The 24,277-nt window shown below is 41.1% G+C and overlaps 1 protein-coding gene across 1 annotated transcript in view; it reads left to right on the forward strand.

Annotated features, from left to right (window-relative positions):
- The first annotated feature begins 4,173 nt into the window (after positions 1 to 4,173).
- The window catches only part of MYO15A (myosin XVA), a 60,014-nt gene continuing 39,910 nt past the window's right edge, over positions 4,174 to 24,277 (forward strand). The window contains exons 1-7 of the mRNA XM_051997830.1: positions 4,174 to 5,056; positions 5,132 to 7,962; positions 11,503 to 11,585; positions 15,892 to 15,955; positions 17,052 to 17,161; positions 20,101 to 20,175; positions 21,239 to 21,335. Coding sequence (XP_051853790.1) covers positions 4,174 to 5,056; positions 5,132 to 7,962; positions 11,503 to 11,585; positions 15,892 to 15,955; positions 17,052 to 17,161; positions 20,101 to 20,175; positions 21,239 to 21,335 — 4,143 coding nt within the window. The remainder of the gene's footprint in view (positions 5,057 to 5,131; positions 7,963 to 11,502; positions 11,586 to 15,891; positions 15,956 to 17,051; positions 17,162 to 20,100; positions 20,176 to 21,238; positions 21,336 to 24,277) is intronic.

A 24,277-nucleotide genomic window follows, 5' to 3' on the forward strand; every position in this document is an offset into this window, starting at 1 on the left:
AGAAGAATAGGCTCCTATTCTCACAAACTTAACCTTTTTAAACACTACCCACACCCTCCAATGCTCCACAAGTTACTCAAAGCTTAGATTTAGGCTGTTACACCTAAGATTGCTCCAAATTAGAAAAATATTGATATATACTGTGAAACTGTATACATATAATTTATTCCTGTGCACAAAAGGAATATTAAACATATAAGGCTCAGAGTGTACATTCAGGACAACTCAAAGAAGATTCAGTTAACTTTTTTGATAATTGTTTTAATCTTCTGAGAGGGTTCAATCTTATGAAAACTTAACCTTTCTCAATTATAAAATAGGGCTTATAATAGCACTTTCCAAAAAGAGTTGCTGTGAGAATTAAATAAGATATTATAAAGTTGCTTAGTGCAGTGTCTGAAACATAATAGTTGTTGCCTTTCCCTTCTCCTTCCTACTACAATGCATTAGTATGCCTGTGTTCCCACAATTCTTCTAGCATTTGTAATTTTCCTCTTTTGTCATCTTTGCCAATCTGATAGGGGTAAGGTGGGCATCTAAATGACATAATGGATAGAGTGCCAGGCATGAAATCAGGAAGACCCATTTACTGAGTTCAAATCTGGTCTCAGACACTTACTGGACAAGTGACTTATTTCTGATTGCCTCAATTTCCTATTTGTAAAATGAGCTGAAGAAGGACTGGCAAACTACTCCAGTATCTTTTCCAAAAAACAAAACAAAACAAAACAACAACTCAAATGGGGTTATGAAGAGGTGGACATGACTTAAAATGACTGAAAAACAACAATAATAGGCTATCTAAGTTGCATTAATTTGCATTTCTCTAATTATTAGTGATTTGGATCATCTTTTTCATGTGGTTTTTAATATTTAGGATTTCCTTCTTAGAAAATTGCTTGTTCATATTCTTTGGTCACTTTTCAATTGAGGAATGGCTCTTATAAATCTAATCAATTCTTTATATAACTTAGATATGAGACCTTTATCAGAGAAACTTTCCACAAAGAACTTTTTTCTAGTTACCTGTTTCTTTTCTAATTTTAACTGAATTAGGTTTCTTTAACATGTTAAATTTTAAGTGTAACAATTTACTTAGCAATTAAGTGAAAACAATAATAATACTTATTAGTAATACTCCAACTATTCATATAAATTAAATGTAGGAATGTTAAATATATCATAATCCATATATATAACATTTTCCCACCAAAAATGTATTCAGTATCCATGTGAAAGAGTGGGCATATATTTAATAGAAATTTGATAGGAAAATACGATCAGTACAGATCACAATTCTGGAACATAAATTCTGTGTCCTCTTTTAAGCTGAATTGATCCACTCATTGAGTTGAACATCTCAGTCAAATTACTTAATCTGATAGGTCACTTCTCTAATTGTCAGCTTCCAAGCTATTCCTCTGTTAATCAATGGCAACTATAGTATCTACCACTTCCAATTTCAGTCTTAATGATGCCTTCAGTTGTGTTAAACTTTTTAGGAAACGGTGATAACCTTTACCCTAATGTAGGCAAAAAGCCTTTTCAATTCTGCTCCTTTTTAAGATCTTTCTTCTCTTGCTTCACCTCATGTCAATAACAAGTGACAAAGCAAAATCTTACTCTCTGTCTTTTTTTCCCTTCTCATTGAAAATAATAATAGGGAGCATATTTAGCCTACTTTTCAACACCAGATGGCACTCATTAGCTAACCAACCTATAACAATAAGTGACAGTATGGAATGTTATGATCACTTTTAAAACAGTTCTGAAATCTGTCTTTTCACTTCTCTTATTTTTTTTTTTTTTTTGTATTCAGACTCTGGCTCTTTTCTGCAAACGATCCCACTGTAGCTTATGGTTAGTAACTAAGATTATACTTAGAAAACAAGATTCATTTTCTATGAATTATGTGTGGGGAAGCTAGGTGCTGGAGTAGATAGAATAGCTAGAGTCAGAAAAACTCATTTTCCTAAGTTCAAATATGACCACAGATACTTAATGTGTGGTCCTGGGCAAATTACTTAATCCTATTTGCCTCAGTTTTTTCATCTGTAGAATAGGCTGGGAAAGAACATGGCAAATCATTCCAGTATCTTTGTAAAGAAAAACCCAAATGGGATCATGAAGAGTCAAATATAACTGACATGATTGAATAACAACAAAGGTTATGTTGAGTCTGTTTGAACCCAAGTCTTTCTGACTCCAGGTCAGATAATTTCCACATATTTTCCCTGATTTACTCTTTTGGAATAAACATTATTTTCTCAGAACACTTCTTTGAAATAGCAACACACTGAACTATTATCTGTCACTCACACCTTAGTGTAAATTAACACACAAATATTATAACTTGATGGAGCTGAAAGGGACCTAATGATGACTTAGTCTAAATCTTTTACAAATGAGAAAACAGTGATTCAGAGAGAAAAGATTCACTGAAGTTTCTACATCAAGTTACAGTGAGTTCAAGAACACAGCTCTCCTGGGTCAGAAAATGTGAGGCTATGACGATTATCATATGAATTAACTAGCTTAAGGCCTTAAGTAAATAAAAAATTTTCATATTACCTTAAATAAATAATAATAACATTGGTATTTATAATATTTAATATTGTCATGGAAGTTAACTTGTCTAAAACAAATATTTCATTCACCTCTCAAAGGAGGTATTATTAGTGGAAATCCCATGTTCCAGAAAAGTGTGGCCAATAGGAAGATTATTTTGGTTCTGGGATACTTTTAGGGTCTCAGATCATCCCTTATATGTGATAAAGGAACGAAGGGGTCCCAACATATCTCCTTTCTCTGATCTGCAAAGAAGGTCCATAGCTGGGAGTTTTATGGATTGTATTTCTATCTTGTTCAGGTTCCTAAGACATTGATGGCACAGAGTCTCAGCCTATTTGCATTATTCACGTTCTCAAGAGGCAAGGAGATTCAATTACTTAGTAGCTTAGGCCTGAGACTATCTCCCTTTTCTTTCTCTCTTCTTTCTGTTTCCTTCCTCTTCAGTCTTGTCCAGTCCTACAGACTACCCCAAATATGATACTGGGAAATGCACTCATGATTCTGAACTCCGTGTATATGTGTGTGTCATGTGTACATATATGTGTATGTATGTCTAATGTGTGTATGTGTATATACATATAATATATACTGTGTGTGTAGATATAATATGTATGTGCCTGTATATAAAGCATGTACTGTATGTGTGTGTTTATATATACTATATGTGTATATATGTACCTATATATTTGTGTATATGTATATAATATACACATATATACTCTGTATGTGTATATATATACTGTGTGTATATGTATAATATACATATATACATATACTCTGTGTATACATATATACTGTATTTATGTGTATATGTATGTATATTGTGTGTATGTATATAATATACACATATATATATACTCTGTATGTGTATGTATATATATACTGTGTGTATATGTATAACATACATATATACATATACTCTGTGTATACATATATACTATATCTATATATACTCTGTATGTGTATGTATAATATACACATATACATATATTCTGTGTATATATAATATACATATATACATATATTCTGTATGTGTATGTATGTATATATATATTTCCTGGAGAAGGGACAAGAAAAAGAATGCTTCTTTACCTAGTAGCATCAAGGGGAACTTCCAAGATTTTGCAGAAGTGGTCCCCCAAAGCAAGGAAGGTTGCATATTTCATGTGAGACCCCACAAGGCTGAAGCCCCCCGGGGGTTGGAAGAACTGAAGTCAAGTCACAGAGTTAGGTGAGGCTGGGATCACTGTCCCCTTTGGCTTCTAGCCCTTCCCCCGGTAAATGACACTACCTATTTCCAAGCCTGCTTGAAGGTGAAATACAAAGCGGACCGGGGTGGGGGAGAGGAGGGGAGAAGTCTTCAAGAAATAAATTATGCATAGGTCAGGCTTGGCAGCCTCCTTAGGAACAGTACTTGTGTATTCCTCCAAAGGCAGGCAAAGTTCCTCAGCCCAGTCAGGTCCCCGTCAGGGCTGCACCTCGGGTCCACACTCTGAGTGTGGAGGGACAGAGACCACTTCCTAGCCCCAGGCCACGTGCCAGGAGCCGTGCTTACAACCCAGTGTCCTTTTTGCCAGAGCTGACTAGGAAGGGGAGGCAGCCATGGCCAAAGATGAGGAGGAAGACAAGGGGAAGAAGAAGAAGAAGGGGAAGAAGCCTCCTGAACCAGAGAAACCCAAGAGGAGCCTCAAAGGTACCTCTAGGCTTTTTATGGGCTTCCGTGATAGGACGCCAAAGATTTCAAAGAAGGGTCAATTCAGGAGTGCCTCCCATTTCTTATGGAGTCTCAACAGAGGCCCCCAGAAGACCAAGAGGAAGAAGAAGGCCAAGACTGTGCTGCAGTCCACCTCCAAGCTGATGACCCAGATGCGGGAGGGCAAGAGGAAGAAGGCAATGAAGGAGAAGAAGCCGTCCTTCATGGTTATCCGTTTCCCAGGCAAGAGAGGCCGAGGGAAGCTGAAGCCCCGAGCTCAGGTGCTGAGCAAAGCATCCACCTCTATCAACTGGTTGACCAAAAGGTTCCTCATCAAAAAGGCGGAAGAGTCAGGAAGCGAGCAGGCCTCCTTGGACGCCTGGCTGAACCGCTCCAGCTCCCGGTTCGGTTCCCAGAAGCTTCCCTTCCCTTCTGGGGCTGACATCCTAAGGCGAGAGGGGAGGCTGAGGAGATTCCCCCGAGGACGAAGCTTGTATGAGTCAGGAGAAACCATTGGCTTCCTGCCCTTTGAGTCAGAAGATTCTTTCCAACAGTCTGGCTCAAGAAAGTCCCTCTACGGGCTGGAAGGCTTCCAGGACTTGGGGGAATACTATGACTACTACCGTGAGGGCGATGATTATTATGACCGTCAGTCCCTCCAAGAGTATGAGCAAGAAAATTACCGCTCGCCCTGGGGCTATTATGGCTCAGAGTGGCCTGAATATGGTGACTATTACTACGGGTACCCAGTCCGAGACCCTTATGAATATTATGATGATGAATACTATGACAGTGATTACTATGACCATGATTTCTACGGTCCTGGTTACTATGGTGATGATTACTATGCTGACGATTACTATGGAGATAGTCTCTATCTTCCCTATAGCTTTGGCTATGGCTATGGCTATGGCTATGATGACTATTCCCCTCCTTATGCTGCACCTTTGGGGTACTCACCCTACAGTTACTACGAAGAGCCTTCCTATCCTTACAACTATTACTTGGGCCCCTACAGCCCTTATGATGAGGCGGGTTACTACCCAGGAGGAGCTGATGCCATTTACCCCCCAGAGGTCCCTTTTATGTACCCTGAAGGCCCCCCCTTTGACTATGCTTGGGAACCTCCCATCCCATCCCCCCACAATCCCTATGCCCACCCCATGGATGACATCATGGAGCTGGAAGAGGGAGAGCAAGAAGAGGAACCCGGGATTCAGCAGAATGGTTATACCTTCAAGCCGCCGAGTACCTCTTTCTTTGAGCAGCAGGGCATGGAGAAGTCAGCCACCTCCAAATTGTCCCTGATCAGGAAGTTCCGACTCTTCCCCCGGCCCCAGGTGAAAATCTTTGGCAAAGAAAAACTGGACGTGCCCTTGCCTCCTTCCCTGGACATTCCGCTTACCACTGATGAGCCAGAGGAAGAGGAAGACGAGGAAGAAGACCAGTACCCACCAGTTTCTATGCCTTATAGCCCATACCTCCACCCTTTCTATGCGGGCTTTTTGTCCCCACGGGACCGCAATGTCCAAAGAGCCCTGTCCGCTTTTAGGCTGAGGAGAGACCTGGGCTTCCACAGAGAGCCCTCTCCACCTGCCACATCACTTGCCCGATTCATAAAGAAAACCCTTTCGGAAAAGAAACCCATCCCCAAATATGGTGGCAGTGCCCGCCAGAAGGGCACAGGCTCCTTCAGGAGACCAGCCGTGAGGGAGGCAGCCTACAAGCGCTTTGGCTATAAGCTTGCGGGGATGGATCCCGACAATCCTGCCACGCCGGTGACCTTGAGGAAATTCCGCGGCCCTACGACAAACAGCAACAACTCCCAGAAGGTACCTCCCTTGTCTCCATCCCCAGCACCTTCCAAGAAGAGTGTGCTCCTCTCTCCGCCTCCCCTGAGGAAGAATGAGAACCCGGATGTCAAGCCGTCCCTCTGGCCCTTCCTGCCGGACCTTTCAGCAGGGCCTCCACAAGCCTCTCCCTACGACCCTTCTCCTTATGGGTCCTTCGGCCAAGTCCCGCCCTCACCCCAGGCCTCCCTGCGGCAGAGGCCCTGGTCTCCCCCGGTCCTCAGGCCGCAGTCCAGCTGGTGGAGCCTCATTGAACCACCGTCTGTACCCACTTTTCCAGAGCCTGAGGCTAATCCCTACCCACTGTGGTTTGCCAGACCCCCAAGCAGGCCACCGACTCCTGCGCCTTCAATTCGGTCATCCCTGAGGAGACCAGGCACTCTTGGCTTCCCAGGGTCTTCTGTGAGGGGACCAATGTCCCCTGGAGACCTGTTGGGATCCCCGAGAGCATCGCGACCCCTGCCTGCCTCTCCACAACCATCCCTCAGGAGCTTCCCTAGCACAGGGGCTCGCTCCCCACTGAGGCCCTCTTCCCCGCAGCTCTCCGTCCATTCCACTTCTTCACTGATGTACAGCCCCAGGCCTAGAAGGCCCCCCTTCTCCCCTCCACTGGGGGTTAAGGGCTCCAGCCGTCACCCGTCTCTCAGGGAACCTCTCTCCCCAAACCCATCGCTCAGTCGTTTTGGGCCTCCTTCCCCCCACTTAGGATCCCCTCATCTCCCTCCCAGAGGCGGGAGCCAAAGGCTCCCCTCACCCCCACTAGGCCGAAGCCTGAGGCGCCGCTCCCTTAATCTGCCTAGGAAGCCTCCCCACCCCTGGAACCGGCTCAGTGAGCGTCCAACCAAGGCAGTCAAACCCCAAGTGCATTTGCCTCTGCAGAGGTCGTCCCGCCGAAGGGTCCCTCCCCAACCCCCTCCCGGTCCCTGGAACGGAGATGGGCCCGTGCCTGAGGTAGCTCCCCGACGGGACAGCCGCCGCTCACTAGGCAGGCCGCCACCTTGGCTACCACCCCCGCTAGCACCCAGCTGGGAGGTGGATCTTCCCCCGATCCAGCGCCCACCATCCCCATGGCCCGGCCTGGCCGGCAGCCGGCGGGGCTTCTCCAAGCGACGTCGGCCACCATCTTCATTTCACAGACCCTTCTTCCAACATGGCCATCCCATGCCTGGACCTGCCCATCCTCCACCTCCTGTTTTCCAAGAAAGGGATGATGACCTAGCCCATGTTCTCCTTGGTAGGCTTGAAGAACCCGGCCCTGGCCAAGTCTCTAAATCATCAAATGAAGATCCCATGAAGTCTGACAAAGGGGAAGGCATCGATGGGTCCACCCCAAAGCCCGCGGCAGTCTCCATCGCTCTCTCTCCCAGGGCCTCTAAGAAGTCGCCCCCCGGGCTTGTGCAGGGGCGGAAGGCGCTGTATAGTAGTTTCTCCTACCCGCTGACCACTCCCCCTCAGGCCACTTGGCCCAGCCTTCGCAGATGGGCATCCCTACCCAGATCACTGGTCCAGTCGGCCCCTACCACAGGACTCGCTGGGGCCCGAGAGAAAGGAGAACGAGGTCCACCAAGGCCTGGGCGCTTCGCGATTGTTATGCCTCGTGTTCAAAAGATGGGCTCCTTCCAGCGGGTGTCCACGATGTCCCGGCAGCTGCAGAGCAGACAACCAACGCCAGGCCTGCCGAAGGCCCAGCAGTCCAGCTGGGTGCGTGTCTCAGTCTCCACTGGGGCCTTCCGGCGGTGGCCCAGGGTGACCACAGGGACCCACTACCTATCTTGTGAAATGTCCCTCCAGTGCCATGCCTTCAAGGGACCCTGGGAGCAGGAAGGCTCAGTGAGCTGGAAGAGTCAGGTAAGTCCAAACTCTCAACGTGGTTCTACATGGAGGGGAGTGACTTTGGCCAAGTTGGATAGTAGAAGGGATGATCCATAACCCCTTGAAGGGAGAGTTCTAGTTTGAGTACATGGTCAGCCTCCCCTCCAACTATTTCTCTTTTCCCACCTTGGGGAAGGCAACCCTAAACTCTTTGTTTAACCTGATTCTTTCCCAAATCAAGAAGCTTTTCCATAAATAGGAAGTTCTCAGGAGGCCTCTCTACATTTAGGTTCCATTCGAACTGATAAAGCCCATCATTGTAGTAGCAAGGAAAGAACACTGATCATAGATTCAGGAGACCTGGGTTCAAGTCTTGATTCTAAAACTGATTAATGGTATGACTTGAGTTTTTAGTTTCTCCAAATCTCAGTTTTGTCATCTGTAAAATGGGGACAATACCAGCACTAATCACTTTTCTGAATGATAGTGAAGAGAGTTCTTTGTAAATCTTTAAGAATTTCCATTATTGTTGCATGTTCAGCCCTGAACCAGGCATGACAGGAAAAAGGAGAAGGCATAATGACTGTCTTCAGACAACATAGCCCAGTCGCTTCAAAATGAAAGAGCAGCACAGGGGTCCTCAAACTACAGCCACGGGCCAGATGCGGCAGCTGAGGACAATTATCCCCCTCACCCAGGGCTATGAAGTTTCTTTATTTAAAGGCCCACAAAACAAAGTTTTTGTTTTTACTATAGTCCAGCCCTCCAACAGTCTTAGGGACAGTGAACTGGCCCCCTATTTAAAAAGTTTGAGGACCCCTGGAATATAGCAAGTCTTAGATTATAAGATGCTTATAATTATTATTATTATATAATTATAATTATAAGATTATAAGAAAATTCAGGGAGGGCTAACATAATCAGGAAAGGCTGATTCATGGACAAGGTAGGATTCAACCTGAGCCAGGAATCAATGGAAATATTTGAATGGGTAAATGGGAAATAAAAGAGAACATTCTAAGCTAAGAATTTGTATCTTTTTGTATTATATATATAGTCTTTTATTTTCAAAACACACAAAGATAGTTTTCAACATTCACCCTTGCAAAACCTTGTGTTCCAAATTTTTTCTCCCTCTCTTCTCCCCATTCCCTCCCCTAGACAGCAAGTAATCCAATATAGGTTAAATATGTGCAATTCTTCTAAATATATTTCCACAATTACTGTATGATGATATTAATGATAATAATGGCTTGCATTGTTTTAAATGCTTTAAATTTGAGAGAGTGCTTTACAAATACTATCTCATTTGATCCTCACAATACTGGGTGGCAGATGATATTATTATCCCCATTTTACAGTTGAGGAAACAGTCAATAGCAGATATTAAGTAGTTAAGTGACTTTCCCCTGAATACATCTGAAATTAGATTTGCATTCAGATCTTTTGGATTTTAGGACCAGAGTTCTATCCAGAGCTAGCTCTGTGCCAGAAGATGGCCTGAGCTCCTAAAAACTGCCCAGAAGCTCCGTGTGTCCTGGGAATGGTCCTGCCTGCCCCATCTGACGACTTCTCCGTGTCCTTTCTGGGTGACCCAAGGTGGCCGCAGGATCTTTTCAGAACCAATGTGCTTGCCCCTCCCCTTGGCCCCCAAGTCTGAGTATCATGTTGTGGGAGCCTCATGCTCCTGGCCACTCGTGCTGGTGAGGCTAGAATTAAGGATGCCAGTGGGCCTGGCCTGGCCTGGGAAATAAGCAGCAAAGGCAGACAGCTCTTGGCAGCACAGACCAGACTCAGGGGAGGGATGGTCACCAGAGCCCTCCCCTGGGGCTGATTCCTTCTCCCCACAGGAGTGGGGGAGGCGGAGGCAGGCAGCTTATTTCCATCCCAATCAGCCACCTCCCTTCCCACAGACGAGTGTCTAGCTCAGGGGCTGCGGATGTCCGGGTTCCGGGAAGGGCTCCCTTGCAATGGCGTCCCAGGCTACATCAGCAAAAGGCGGCCACCCGCCCAGTCACGGGGTCCTGCGTTCTGTGTTTGATGCAGCTCTTCTAGAGAGATGTGCCAACCGCCCAGGGCCCCGGGGCAAGGATGCGTGGCAGCGCCCACGGTGGGCACTGATCACCTTGGAATACGTGAGTGGCTGAATTATTTAGGCAGCAACAGCAGCGGCTGAGAAGGTTCTCCCTGGCCTGTGGCCAAGAGCTTTTGAGCTTTCTCTTCTCAGCGCCCTACTTATCAAGAGCCACCTCTGAGGAACGGAGGATGGCAGGGAGATTCATGCATTTCTACTCGCTCCCCAGCCTATGATCAGGAAGGCACTGACATCAGTAGCAGGGAGATCTCTGGGAATGGCTTCTCCTCCCGATCTAGGGTTTAAGAAAATACGAACTCATCAAATTCTACTAAGAAAGTTCCCACTCTCACACCCTGGGGATAGGTATAGGCAGATGGGGAGGTCCCTCTGGTGGGCCCCCTCTCTCTAAGCAAAAGCTCTAGGGTGGTCTGTTCCCCTGGAATGGTTGTAGGTGAATGATTGGGGCGAAAGTGGTATCCATGTGTGGGCAAGGCACGAGGGGTTTCTGGAAGGAACAATTGTGTACACATATTGTTAGGGATAAAACTGACAGAATATTTGTCTATACTGCATGCATTCCCAAGGCCTGTAATGAAATATGAGGATTATGGAGGGAGCGTTATGCACGTGACATTGCATGTTGGGGCTGTATGTGCACATGGATGCCCTTGATCATCTTGTATGCATGGGAATGAATCTGGGTCGGGGAAATTTGCAAATGTACACATGATTGATTATAAGTATATGTAATGTGCAGATATTGTTGTGCGAGGTAGGGGTGTGTGTGTGTGTGTGTGTGTGTGTGTGTGTGTGTTTCAAAAGTTTTTAAAACACTTTGGAAGGCTAGGAAATCTGTCCTCTTCTCAACATGAGAATGGTGAGGATTCCCTTAGAGACATCTCCTTAATTCATCTATTCCAGTTCTTTCCTGCTATTCTATGATTTGAATTGCTTTGCAAGGTTTCTAGACCTTCCCTACCCTTAACCCCTTTACTTTCACCCATAAAACTCTCCAAGATATCCGGCTCTCCCCTCCATTCAGCCAGACCTCCTTGGTCTCCTCTCATCTCTCCCACCAGTCTCAATATCACTGCCCTCCTCCACCATTCCAAGGTGAAACATGCTGGCACTGGGGATCAGGAGATTTGGCTTCTATTTCAGGGCTCTGGGTGATTTTAGTACAATTTTCTCTTTGTCTCTGTCTCTCTCAAATTGATTTTCCCAAGGTCACACAGAGAAGTGTCTGAGGCTGAATTTGAACTCAGGTCCTCCTGATTCCAGAGCCAGTGTTCTATCTAGTGCACCACCTAGGTGCCCCAATTTTCCCTTCTCTGAAATGGCAATCCAAGTCTTACATGACTTGCCTGTAATTTTAGTGCTTTAAACTCTGAAGAGAACATTCTAGCCATTCCCGTTCCTCTTAATTCTTCTTCTCATTTGCATCTTCCTCTCCCACCCCACAGCCTAATTCAGCTCTCCTCCTCTGTTCCCCCACACAGATGCACTCCATTCGCAACCTGCCATCCATGAGATACCGGGTACAGCAGGAGGAAGATGGTGTGGAAGACATGACCCAGCTGGAGTGAGAGTCTCTGATGGGGAGAGGGGAGGGAGATGGAGGTGTTTCTGGTCATTAAAGCTCCTCAGGTGTGGTGACCCCGTAGGTTTCAAGGTCGGAAAATCCTGCCCCTTGAATGTCCTTCTTCCTAGGAAGCTTCACTGTAATTTCCATTACCAAATAAAATCCTAGGCTCCTTGGAAAGGCTCAGTACCTATTTTCTCACCATAAAAACTGCTTGCATTATCGACCTCATGAGATTGTTATAAGGAAGGTACTTTAAAAAAACTAGAAGATAGAGTTGAAATTATTATTATAAAATTGATATTCTATTGTGCCCCCACAGATATGTGCTCTGAGTAGCTACCCACTTTGCCTATCCCTAGTTACAGTTCAGTTTACTACCTAGGCAGCTGGAGTGAGGGGAATGTCCTTTGCCTAAATGGAATGAATGCAAGTGACATTACAGAATCTTATAATCCTAAAGTTAAAGTTAGAAAGGATGTTAGAGGACATTATGGGAGGCAGCATGGCATATTGGAAAGAACTGGCCTTGGGAATCAGGAGACCTGAGTTCTAACCCTAACAATCCCAAATTCCTTGAGGGAATTTGGGTAGATCATTTATCCTCAAATTCCTCATCTGTAAAAGGAGGAGTTGAAATAGATGATTTCTAATGTCCCTTAACATTCTACACCCTTGTAATTCAGCCAGTTTAATCCACATGTGAAGTATGAATTCCCTCTACAAGACCTTTGACAGCCACTGCTTAAACACCTCCAGTGCTTAAACACCTTCAATGTCAGAGAACTCACTACCTTATAAAGCAAGTCATTTCATTGTGTGTGGCATGCTATCAATTTTCAGAATTTTCTTCATTAAATTAAGATGGGAGTTTATTTTTCACCCCATTGGTCTTATTTCTGTACTCTGGGACCACTCAGGTCAAGTCTACTTTTTTTTCTAAATGACAGCTCTTCAGCATCTGGTTAAAGGTTGACTAACTGACCACCACCATTACCTATATCCCCTATTTGAATGATACCTTCTACTTTGCAAAATAATAATAACACAGTTATCCTTTCCACATTGCTGTAGTTAGAAACATAACATTTCCACGATCTGGAAAATCCATGTAAATTTTTTTGGCTCTCTCTTTTTATAAGTGAAATCTGAATTATTTAGTATTAAAAGATAAAATATGTTGATATTATACAATACTATATGTTTATATTATGCATTTCTGGTTTTCTAAACTTTTTCTGTCATCTGCTGGTCTTTGCAGATTGTCTGCACTTCTGCAAAACTCCCCCCCAAATTTCCATTTAATTTCTTGCCTATCCACAATATATAGATACTGCAATGAGAAAAGTTATGATGTGTAAGGGATAACTGTTTTATGAACAATTAATTTATACATATACATTTATATGTATGCATATATATTGCAGTTGACCAAGCACTTTTCTCACAATATTTATGAGGGTATTGCATATGAGTAAACTGAGGTTCAGAGATATGAGTTGACCATTCTTTTCTCTTAGGCTTTTCTTGATTTACTTTTCCCTTCTCATTCACTTCCCACCTCTCTGATCATTCCTTCTCAGTTTCAAATGCTAGATCTTCAACTGTGTCATGCCCCATAATTGGGGCTATCCTCCTGAGGCTCTATCTTGGGCCCTCTTCTTTTCTATTTCTCTATTCTTTCACTTGAAGATCTCATCTACTCTCCATGAATTTAGTTATCTTCCCTTTGGAGGTCACTCCTAGATCTATATATCCATCCTACGTTTTTCTCCTGAGCTCCAGTCTTGCATCATATTGGAGATGTCTGTTGAACATTTCAGATTGGATGTTGCATAGGCATCTCAAACTCAACAGGTGCAAAACAGAACTTATGACCTTTCCTTCCAAATCCACTCTGAAAGTTTCATTTTGGCATCCCTACTGCTTAGCAATGCCCAGAACATACTGGGCATTTAATTAATGCTTGTCAATTGATTAATTGCCAATCAATTGTAAATTACATGTCCAGTGCCTACCATGTGCTAGGGGTCTAGGGTGGGGGGAGAGACAGAGAAGGATAAGTCATGGCTTCTCATGGAGTTTGCATATAATCCAGTCAGGAAACAAAGCTTACCTCCACATAAAACACTTAGAAACCAAATATGAAATTGTGTGACAAAATAAGAATTGAAGTTTCAGAGAGTAAGAAGAGCTCAATCAACTGAAATATTCAGGGGAGACTTTATGGAGGGAAAAAGATCTCAGCTGAGCCTGAAGTAGCATAGTGAATAAAGTGCTACACTTTGAGTCCTGAGTTCAAATCTTTCCTCAGATATTTCTTAGCTCTATAACTCTGGCTCACTTTCTTCATCTGTAAAGTGAGAATAATCATAACTTTTATCTTATAGGAAAGACTAGATGAGAATTGAAGCTCTCTCACTTCCCACCAACTTCTACTTTTCACAAAGGGTAGGGTCTTCATCTCCACTAAAGGGGAGAGTCCCTTACCAATTAGGCTTTGAGAAAGGAATGTTCATGTTAATTTTAGCTGTTACTCAGTAACATTTGTTATTCAAACCCATTAGTGAATTAGGGGGTATTTACTCCAGGTAGGTGAAGACAGCTGTTATTTGGTAACATTTGTTACCCAAACCCATTGGTGAGTTAGGGGATGTCTACACTAGGTAACTGAAGATAGCTGTTATTTGGTAACATTTGTTACTCATACCCATTGGTGAGTTAGGGGATGTTTACATCAGGTAGGTGAAGACAGCTGTTATTTGGTAACATTTGTTACTCATACCCATTGGTGAATTAGAGGATGTCTACCCAGGTATGGGGAGGTTTCTGCTGGTGGAATGGGAAGATAGAACAATTTCTTCCAAGGCTGAAGGCAGATGGAGCAAATCCTGTGGAGACCTAGAGCTGGATCAGACATCCAAGACACCAAAGTCATCCTGTATCCTGGGTCATCATCATGTCTTGCCAGTGGGCTTCAATGACTCTGAAGAGAGAGAAGCTGCTGTGCAAAATGAGCCAGTGAAGATATGACCTTATGATGTCATTGGACCTCTTTGAAAAAGAAGAACAAACAATAACAGCAACAACAACAACAATCATATTATTGTCATTGAAGCTGGAGTATGATTTGGGTAGATAAGAGAAGAAGAGGTCACTTATACCAGGGGATGAGATGAGTTGTGGAATAGAGTCAGTAACGCACAAATTAAATTCAGGAGAAAATCAGGAGATCAGAGGGTGTTAGGAAACAGAGAAAGGTAATATTAGAGGGGAAGAATGAGATCCTGACGTGACAAACAGCCACAGAACAGGTGAGCTGTTCTCTCTGCTGCTTCTTTCTCCCACATCTCCCTTTTTCCTTTGGAAGCAGGGATTTCTTAACTCCAGAGCTTTGGGCCCGCACAACATCCATGATCTTGCCTGAGCATGGCTCATCCATCCTGAAGGTTCTTCCTTGTAGAGCTTAGCTGCCAAACTGGGATTGTCTCTGAATTCTGATGTAGACAAATGAGAGCCGCTGAGGAGACTTACAGGGCAGTATAATCACAAGCAATCAGGTGATATAGCACATAAAGCATTGGATCTAGAGATGAATTCAAATGCTGTCTCAGATACTAGTTGTTAGTTACACAAGCAAATTACTTGGCGTTATTAAGATTCAGTCTTATCATCTACAAAATAAAAATAATAATACAGGATTTGCTATGAGGATAAAAGAAGCTAAAATGTGCAAAGAGATTTGCAGAATTTAAAGGGCTATATAAATGTTAACTATTGTTAAAATATATATTCACTGATGAGATATATATACTGACAAGATTATACATAATATGCACATATTGCATGATATATAATAATATATGATACATAATATATTATGTATTACTCCCTCCTTTTCTCCTCATTTCGCCTTTCCCTTCTTTTCTCTCCTATGTATTATATATTATATATTCGTCATTGTTATAGAAAGGACATAGGGTCTGGGAATAAGGATATCAGAAGTTTTATCTTGAATCTAACCCTAAATTTCTATGTGATCATAATCACTTCATCTCTGTAAATTTCCATATTCTAATCTATAAAACAAATCATCTCTGTCTCTCTAAAAAGACAGTGAATCAGATGGGAACTTGGAAATGTAGAAGTGATAGGCAGAGTCATGAAGGTGAGACAGATGGGAGGTGGTGTAGCTATTCACTTTGGGGGGGCAGAGGGAGGGAGCTCTAGGTTCCAGAATCAGTAAGCCAGACTAATGCTTAATGTTACCTTATCCTGATAATCTCTCTCTACTCTAAACTTTCAGGGACTTGCAAGAGTCTGCTGTGTTGTCCAATCTGAAAACCAGATTTGAAAGGAATCTCATCTATGTAAGTTCCGCATTTTTGTTGTTCAAACTCCATATCCAAACTTGTTTTCAGGAGGATGGGGTATTCCTTGCTCACCCTAAGCTCAGGCAGAAACAACAGCCTGGAGAGATGGAGGAGAGTTTGTCCTTTCCTGATCCATGTGGGAGGAAAAGATGGTTTGAACTTCTTATACTTACTTTCTTCCTTGCTTTTTCTCTCTCCTTCTTTTCTCCCCGGTCTCCTTATTTCTCTTATCCTTTCCTCTTCCCTTTCATCCTCTTCCTCCCTTATTCCCCATTTCTCCTCCTTCTCCTTTAATCTCCCTTCCTTCTTACTCTTTCTTTTTCCATTCTCCCCTATTCCTCTTTTTCTGTTTTTCCATCTTCCTCCATTCTTTGCACTCCTTTCCTTTTGCTTCTTCCTTTTCTATCCCCTTTGCCATCACTTGCTCTTTACCTTTTTTCTTTCTTTCTTTCCTTTCCTTCCTTACCCTTTCTTCTTCCTTCTTTTCCTTTTCTCCTTATTCCTTTTTTCCTTCCTCCTACTTTTCTCCCTCTTCCTCCCTTCCTCCTCTTCTTCCTCTCCTTTTGCCCTTATTTCTCTTTTTTCTTCTTGCCTCTTTCTCTATTCTCCCCTTTTCTCCTCTTTCTCAATTTTCTTTCTTTCCTCCCCTTTCTTCCCATCTTTTCCCCTTTTCCCCATTTCTTCTTTTCTTCCTTCTTCCTCCTTACCCCCTTTCTCCTTATTCTTCCCTTCCTCCTTTCTCTTTCCTTCTTCCCTCCTTCCACTTTCCCCCTTTCTCCTTCTCCCTTGCCCTTACTCATTCCCTTACCCTTTATTCCTCTCTTTACATTTTTCTTTCTTTCTCTTTCTTCTGCCCCATTCTTCCTTTTGTCTTCTACATTTTTTTCTCTTCCCCATTTTCCCCTTCCCCCCAACTTTCACTTCAGACTTCATAGGGCCCATGAAAGGAGAATCTTCACACCCTTTGGTAATGTTATACATCAATGATATGATAAAATAAGTCAGGCCTAACACTAGGAGATATATACCCCAAGTACCTATCAGGTACTTTCCACAATGTCACAGTTGTCTAGATCAACTCTCTTTCTTGCAGACCTACATTGGCAGCATCCTCGTGTCTGTGAACCCTTACAGGATGTTTAACATCTATGGGATGGAGCAAGTGTTGCAGTACAAAGGGCGAGCCCTGGGGGAGAATCCACCGTAAGTGAAGGTGGTAGGAGGCTGGGACTGATCACTTGGACTTTCCTTTTCCAACTATCCAGAAACCTGCTTGATTGATCTTTAGCAAAGGTTCCAGGCAAGAGTTATTAAGTCTTTAGTATCATAGACCCCTTTGATAGTCCAATGAATGCTATAGACCTGCTTTTCCTATATTATTATTATATTATTATTATTATCCTATATTAATGTTACCTCATCCTAATAGTCTCTCTCTACTCTAAACTTTCAGGGATTTTATTATTAAAATTATGTCTCTAAATTATGTTTTCAAATGCATAAAATAAAATACATAAGCTTAGGAAAGGGAATAAACATTTATATAGCACCCTATGGCGCTGTGCTAAATGCTTCTTTTTTTTTTTTAAACAAATGCTATCTCATTTTATCCTCAGAATAACCCTGAGAGATTAGATGTTATTATCCCCATTTTTACAGTTGAGGAAATTGAGCCAGCCAGAAATTAATCTGAGACTAGATTTAAATTCAGATCTTCTTGAGTCTGGGCTTGGTACTCTATTCCTGATGTCACTTAGCTGCCTATTTCAAAATAAACCAATTATATTGAAATACAGTTATCAAAATCTAAATATTTTAAATATAAATAGTTTTATTTAAATGATTTTATTTATAATTTTTATTATTTATATATTTTTAAAATTCAAATATTGAACATATATTTTAAAAGCCAAGTTCACAGAACCCAGGTTAAGAATTAGAGTTAGCAACCTAAAGTGACTGAATACCTTCCACCTCCCTAGCCTTGTGCTAGATTATACTTCAGGAGACACAGGAAGAAGAGGAAGTTTAATTCCTGCTTTTAAAGACCCTATGGTCCTGGGGGGGGGCCGCCACACATGGAGTCACATGTCTAACATGTGAGAAGCATGATAGTTAGTGTTGGTTGTACAAGCCTTCTAGTAAGTGACTATTATGATAGCATAAAGAATGGAGATAAGTAGCATCACTGTAAATTGGAGAATTGGAGAAGAGATTTTTGGACTTGAGGTGGGACCTGAATAACAAAGAAAATCTAAAAATAAAGCGCAAAGATGGGGAAATCCCAGATCAAAGAGCATGAATTATTAGAAAATCCTGGAGAGGAAGGGGATTTGTGGGGGCTAATAAGGGCCAGGGTCAGCTCTGAATTGCTTTTTTTTTTTTAATGGAGAAGAAAGGTAGAAACTCAGACTTGTTAAAATTGAGTATGACCTAAAAATAAGTTAATGTGTTAACAAGTTACCATCATTGGCCTCTGCCTCCAATATGGGCCCCCCATGTTGGTTAACATCACTTGAGAGGAGTAGCTTTCAAATCTTACTAATCCCACAAGATGCACCTATAAATTGGGTACTAAGATTGAAGGTCTCTACTCCAAAATCAGAGACAACACATGAGTCCCTATAATGAAATAGAATTCACACACATAATAGGTTGGATGGGATTACCAATCCCCTAGAAAAGGGATTTCATTCAGAGCATTCATAACCAGCTTCATTAGTGTAGGAAAATATCAAGGGTGCTGAGAAGACAGCTAATCTTGGCTCTGACACTATGTGACCATATGTCATACTTTTCTATTTGTATCCTCACTGTTTTATCATAGTGTTCTATGCATGAGAAGCACTTAATAAATGCTTCCTTCTTCTCTCCCTCTCTCCCTACCTTCCTTCTTTTCTTCTTTCCTTCTTTCCTTCCTTTCTTCCTTCTCTCCTTCATTTCTTCCTTCTCTCCTTCCTTCCTTCCTTCCTTCCTTCCTTCCTTCCTTCCTTCCTTTCTTCCTTCCTTTCTTCTCTCCTTCTTTTCTTCCCTCCTTCCTTCCTTCTTTCATGGATAAGTCACTTAAAATCTTTCTCAGACTGTTTCCTCACATTTGAAATCGGGAAAACAGTTTGCACCATCTGTTTCACAAGTTATCTATTAAATAAAATATGAGTTATTGTTATTATTAACAACAATAACAATAAGGGTCCCAGTTGGAGCTTTATAGAGCTGTGTCAGACTATTGTGTATACATTCACTAAGTTAATACATCACACTTTTACACTCTTGACAACATATTCTTGTTCTGCCATGGATAATGCCAGGTTGTAGACAGGGAGTAACCAAAAATGGAATGCCCTAGTCAAACTGTTCAAAGGATTCTGGGGCATCGCATCTAGAAAAGACCTCAGAGGCCCATTTAGTTCATTCAGCTTCTCTTAAATGGAAAGTTATTTGCCTTAGAATATATAGATAAGTGTCAGAAGTAAAACAAGTTCAGGGTCTGACCAAGCTCTTTCCTTAAAGGGAGTTTATCAAGAATGTATTTGGGGAAGGAAGAATAGAGAAAGAAAAATCTGATAGGTCATGTGTTGCAGTCAAATGATGAATCTGTATAGAGAACCAGGTCCAAGACCAGAAAGGGAGAGATGATGCCAACAAAAGAATCAAGGAGAAAGGAAAAAAGCCAGTAATGAATGTCCAGTCAAGTGACCAGAAATGGACTCCTTAGAAGAGAACTTTGGGATGAAGAATTGCAAGTGCAACTGAGTTTAAGGGGCCTGCCTAAGCTTCTGAAATCACTGGTGTCTGATTCTTAAAGTGGCTACAACAGCATGAGTACCTGCGAAGGTCCCTTGAAACCCAGTTTGAAGCATACCTTTCACCTCCTTCAAATCATGTACACTGGACCCTGATTGAAAGATGGTGATATATCTTCCCAGGAAGCTCCTTTGATAGAGGAAATCCATATTTCTGAGATGGTTTCAATTCATGGGTGCTAGAATCTTCCTTTCCTCTTGTTCTTTTGTTCCATACTCCTGCCTTCTTACCTTTCCTACTGCCACCCCCTCTCCCATCATATACCATCCTTACCCTGGGAGTTTGTCAAAATCCACATTTCCAGGAAGAATAAAGAGAAAATTGTTTGTCTTTTGCAGGCACCTCTTTGCGACTGCCAACCTTGCTTACACTAAAATGCTGGATGCTAAACACAACCAGTGTATTATCATCAGGTAAGAGGAAGAACCTCAAGAAAGTGGAGAAAGGAGTGTGTTGCGTACTTTCCAAACCTAGTCCCTACTTCTGAGCTTCCGTATGGTCTTGTCATTTGTTTAGTTTATAAAGAAAATCAAATTTCTGAGTTTTAGCCCCCAAATTGCTATGTGACCTTGGACATGTTTATTGTCTCTATTTGTCAAAAGGGACCCCCCTCTCCCATTTCTCTGTTGCTCACCCCTTCTTGCTTCACAGACTGTGCCTATGGTCTGGGGCCATAAAATTCCAAAACTATGATTCCTGGTAAAGAAATATAGTACCTAAACTATCTATAAGACTCATAAAAGTCACATAAAATGATAATATTATTTGTTTGAACAAGAAAAAACAATCACATTGTTTTGAGCTCTGCTCCACTTCTACATGACATAGCTTTACATTTTATAGGTTTTACAATGGAAATAACAGTGGAAAATACCAAGATTGTGATCACATTTTGTGGTTTCTCAATATCTCAATTCTACCACATCTTTAATAGCAAATAATAATAATAATAATAATAGCTAGAATAATAATAGCATCCATTATGTGCAGGTGCTTTACAATTATTATCTCATTTGATCTACACGTCTGTGCTATAATTAATCTTATTTTACATATGAGGAACAATAATAATAGCTAACATTTAAATAGTGCTTACTATGTGCCAGCTATTGTGCTAAATGCTTTACAATTTTTACCTCATTTGATCCTCATGATGATCCAGGGAAGTAAGGACTATTATTATTATTCCCATTTTACAGATGAGGAAACTGAGTCAAAGAAGAGTTAAGTTGCTTGCCAAGGATCACACAATAAGTGTCTGAGGCCAGATTTTGAAGTCAGGGCCTTCTAACTTCAGGTCTAGTGCTCTATCATAAGTGTCATAGTTTCATAAGAATATCTTTGTCATATAGGTTCTAGATTGTTAAGGTTGACCCTAGATGGAATCAATTTAGTTCTTCTTCATTAGGAATGAACCAGCTTTCATTCCTAATCCTTTTATTCTCCTTTTTACTTGGGTTTTTGTCTTTAATTTAGTGGGGAAAGCGGTTCAGGAAAAACTGAAGCCACAAAGCTTATCCTACGCTATCTAGCCACCATGAACCAGAAGCGGGACATTATGCAGCAGGTAAGGGTATCATCTCTCTTCCTCCAGCCTGCTCTGGATTCATCACATTGGGCATGACTTGCTGGAAAATCTGTGAATTCTTTACTCTTAGAGAACTCCAGAAAGAGGAGAATTTTATATCAGTCTGAACTACTGGTGAAAGGAAATGTACTTTTGGGATGGGAGTCAGAAAACCTAGTTCTAGTCCCAGAATTGTTGCTGTCATGATGGGATCTTGTAACCCACTTCAGAACCATAGATTTATAGTGGGGAGGGAGCACTGAGTTCTTTTAGTTCAACTCCTTTTAGTTATTTATTTTAGGGGTTCTCCCTCCTTTTTTTTTGGTGTTTCTCCCTCTTTTATTTATTTAATTTTGGGTGATTCAGTCCTTTGGCTTCATTGGGTGCAGGAAATTCCCAGTAAGGAGATTCCTTTTTATCAATACAAACCATTAGAGTTGCATAGGTCCACTGAGAAGTTGAATGACCTGCTAAGAGTCGTTCACACAGAAAATATGTGTCAGAGGAGAGATTTGAATCCACGATCTTTGGCTCCCAATCCAAACTTCTTTCCACTGTATCACATAGCCCTCATTTGTCAAGTAGTAAGCACATTGCTCTGTCTACTTCATTGAGCTACAGTGAAATTCTGGAAAGATCATAAATATATAAAGATTTTGTGATATATAAAACACTATACATACTTAGAGATAGAAGATGCTTAGCCATGAGTAGTTACTTCTTTTTGACTGGCTTCCATTCTCCTGTGAGTGGTACCATTATTCCCCAGCTTTTCCCAACCAAAACAGATTTGATTTTTACTCTAGCCAATCCCTTCTGAAAAGGATTTCAGGAAGAAGAAAAATGTTCTTCAATGTTGGCAGTCAATAATGAGATTTTTCACCATAGTTTTGTTGCTTCGTTTTAACATTATTTTCATCTTTATATTTACTGTTTATTTTAAATTTATTGATCTTTTGGCTCTCTATATATGCCAGAGTATACTCTGCATTATTTCATACAAGCCATATCATCTTTCTCTGATTTCTTCATATTTGTCATTCACTATAGTATAGTAAATTTACACAAATCCAATATCATTATTTGTTCAGCCATTAGCCACTGGAAACTGATTTTGTTTTCAGTTTTTAATTATCACAAATTATGAACCTAGGTGACACAGTGGATAAAATGGTGAACTTGAAATCTAGAACTGAGTTCAGATCCAGCCTCAGATACTTACTAACTCTGAATGGAATCAATTATTTTATCTCTGACTTCCTCAGTTTTCTCAACAATAAAATGAGGATAATAATAGCAACTATCTCCCAGAATCATATTTATAAAAACACTTACCCTGTGCACAACACATATAAGCCACTATTTAAATGCTTATCCTCTTCCCTAATGCTGCTCTGGACATTTTTGTGCATGTAAGATTTCTATAAAATAATCTGACTGGGACATAGTCCCAACAATGGAATCTCTGAATGAAAGGATATGAATAATTTCCTCCATGATTCCAAATTGTTTTGCACAGTTTTTGAGCTAATTCACAATTTCACCAGCAGCAAATTAGTGTGCTCTGGAAATCTTGAGTTTGGGATTTCCATATAACATCCCACTTGAGAAGTCCAAAAGTCAATTGGTGGTGCAAGACTATAGAAAGATGAGGACTGGATATTTAGATCTCAAAGTCATCAGCACAGTGATGATAATTAAACCCACAAGAGCTCATAAGATCACCAAATGTCTCTCCAAAAATCCTTTTAGGATCTTTACAAAAGATGGTTACTGTTATTTGTAAGTAGTAGTAGTAATAATAGCCAGCATTTCTATAGATTCTACTACATGTAAGGCACTATGCTAAGCACTTTACAAATATTGTTTCAACCCCAGGAGGTAAGTGCTATTATTATCTCCATTTTAGAAACTGAGGCAAATAAAAAGTAAGGTATTTGCCCAGGGTCACATAGCTAATAACGGTCTAAGGCTGGATTTGAACCCAGAATATCTACTATACTATCAGCAGTCTCTTTTGAAAACAATTTATATTAAGACATCAGGATGGCACAGTGGATAGAACACAGCTTTGGAGATATTATATATAGGACTTGAGTTCAAATATAACCTTGGACACTCTATTAGCTCTATGACCTGGGTAAATTACCTAATCCCAATTGCCAAATCTATTTATATCCTTTATTGAAAAATAATCCTTATCTTATAGGTTTATGCTAATTCCCTATAGATTTTTGAATGTTAAATTTGTGTCAGTTTTTTTAAATGAATTTTCTCTATTTCATTTATCTTTTTCTGGCTTTAGCTGAATTGATTATATTTATGCAAAAGCTTTTCTAATTTTATGCAGTATTACAAACTGCCAATTCTTTATTTTTCCTTCCATATTTTAAGTAGTTATATATTTCCCCTTATCCATTATTAGGGATAAGAACTAGACCCATGATTTCATTGGTATAAGGAATTCCTGGAGGAGGAATGCCCTCCAACAATGTAGGTCAGCACCTTCACCTTCTCTATTGTTTAAAGCCTTAGAAACTTTCCTAGAGTACTATGAAGTTAAAAGTTCTTACTTAGAATCACAGAGTTAGTATATATCCAAGAAGGGATTTGAAACCCAGTTTTTCCTAGTGCTGAGGCTGATCCTTTATTCACTATGCCCTGTGTCTGGTCTCCATCCATTTTCTCATAATCAGAAAAATAATTACTTATATATAAATATTATGTATTATAAATGATTAATAAATAATATATTATAAATATTATATTACATTAAATTTATTATATAATCATTTCTCATTTTTAAGAAAGATCTAACTTTCCATGATCCTGACATTTTGATAGTGCTATTTCTTATATTTCCATGAAATCAGTTTGGAATATCTTATTGCCTAAAGCATAAAATGCTGATCTAAACTTATTTGAGGGGCAAAATAATTGCCAGTTTT

The sequence above is a fragment of the Antechinus flavipes genome, chromosome 1 (assembly GCF_016432865.1).
Source record: "Antechinus flavipes isolate AdamAnt ecotype Samford, QLD, Australia chromosome 1, AdamAnt_v2, whole genome shotgun sequence".
NCBI lineage: Eukaryota > Metazoa > Chordata > Mammalia > Dasyuromorphia > Dasyuridae > Antechinus > Antechinus flavipes.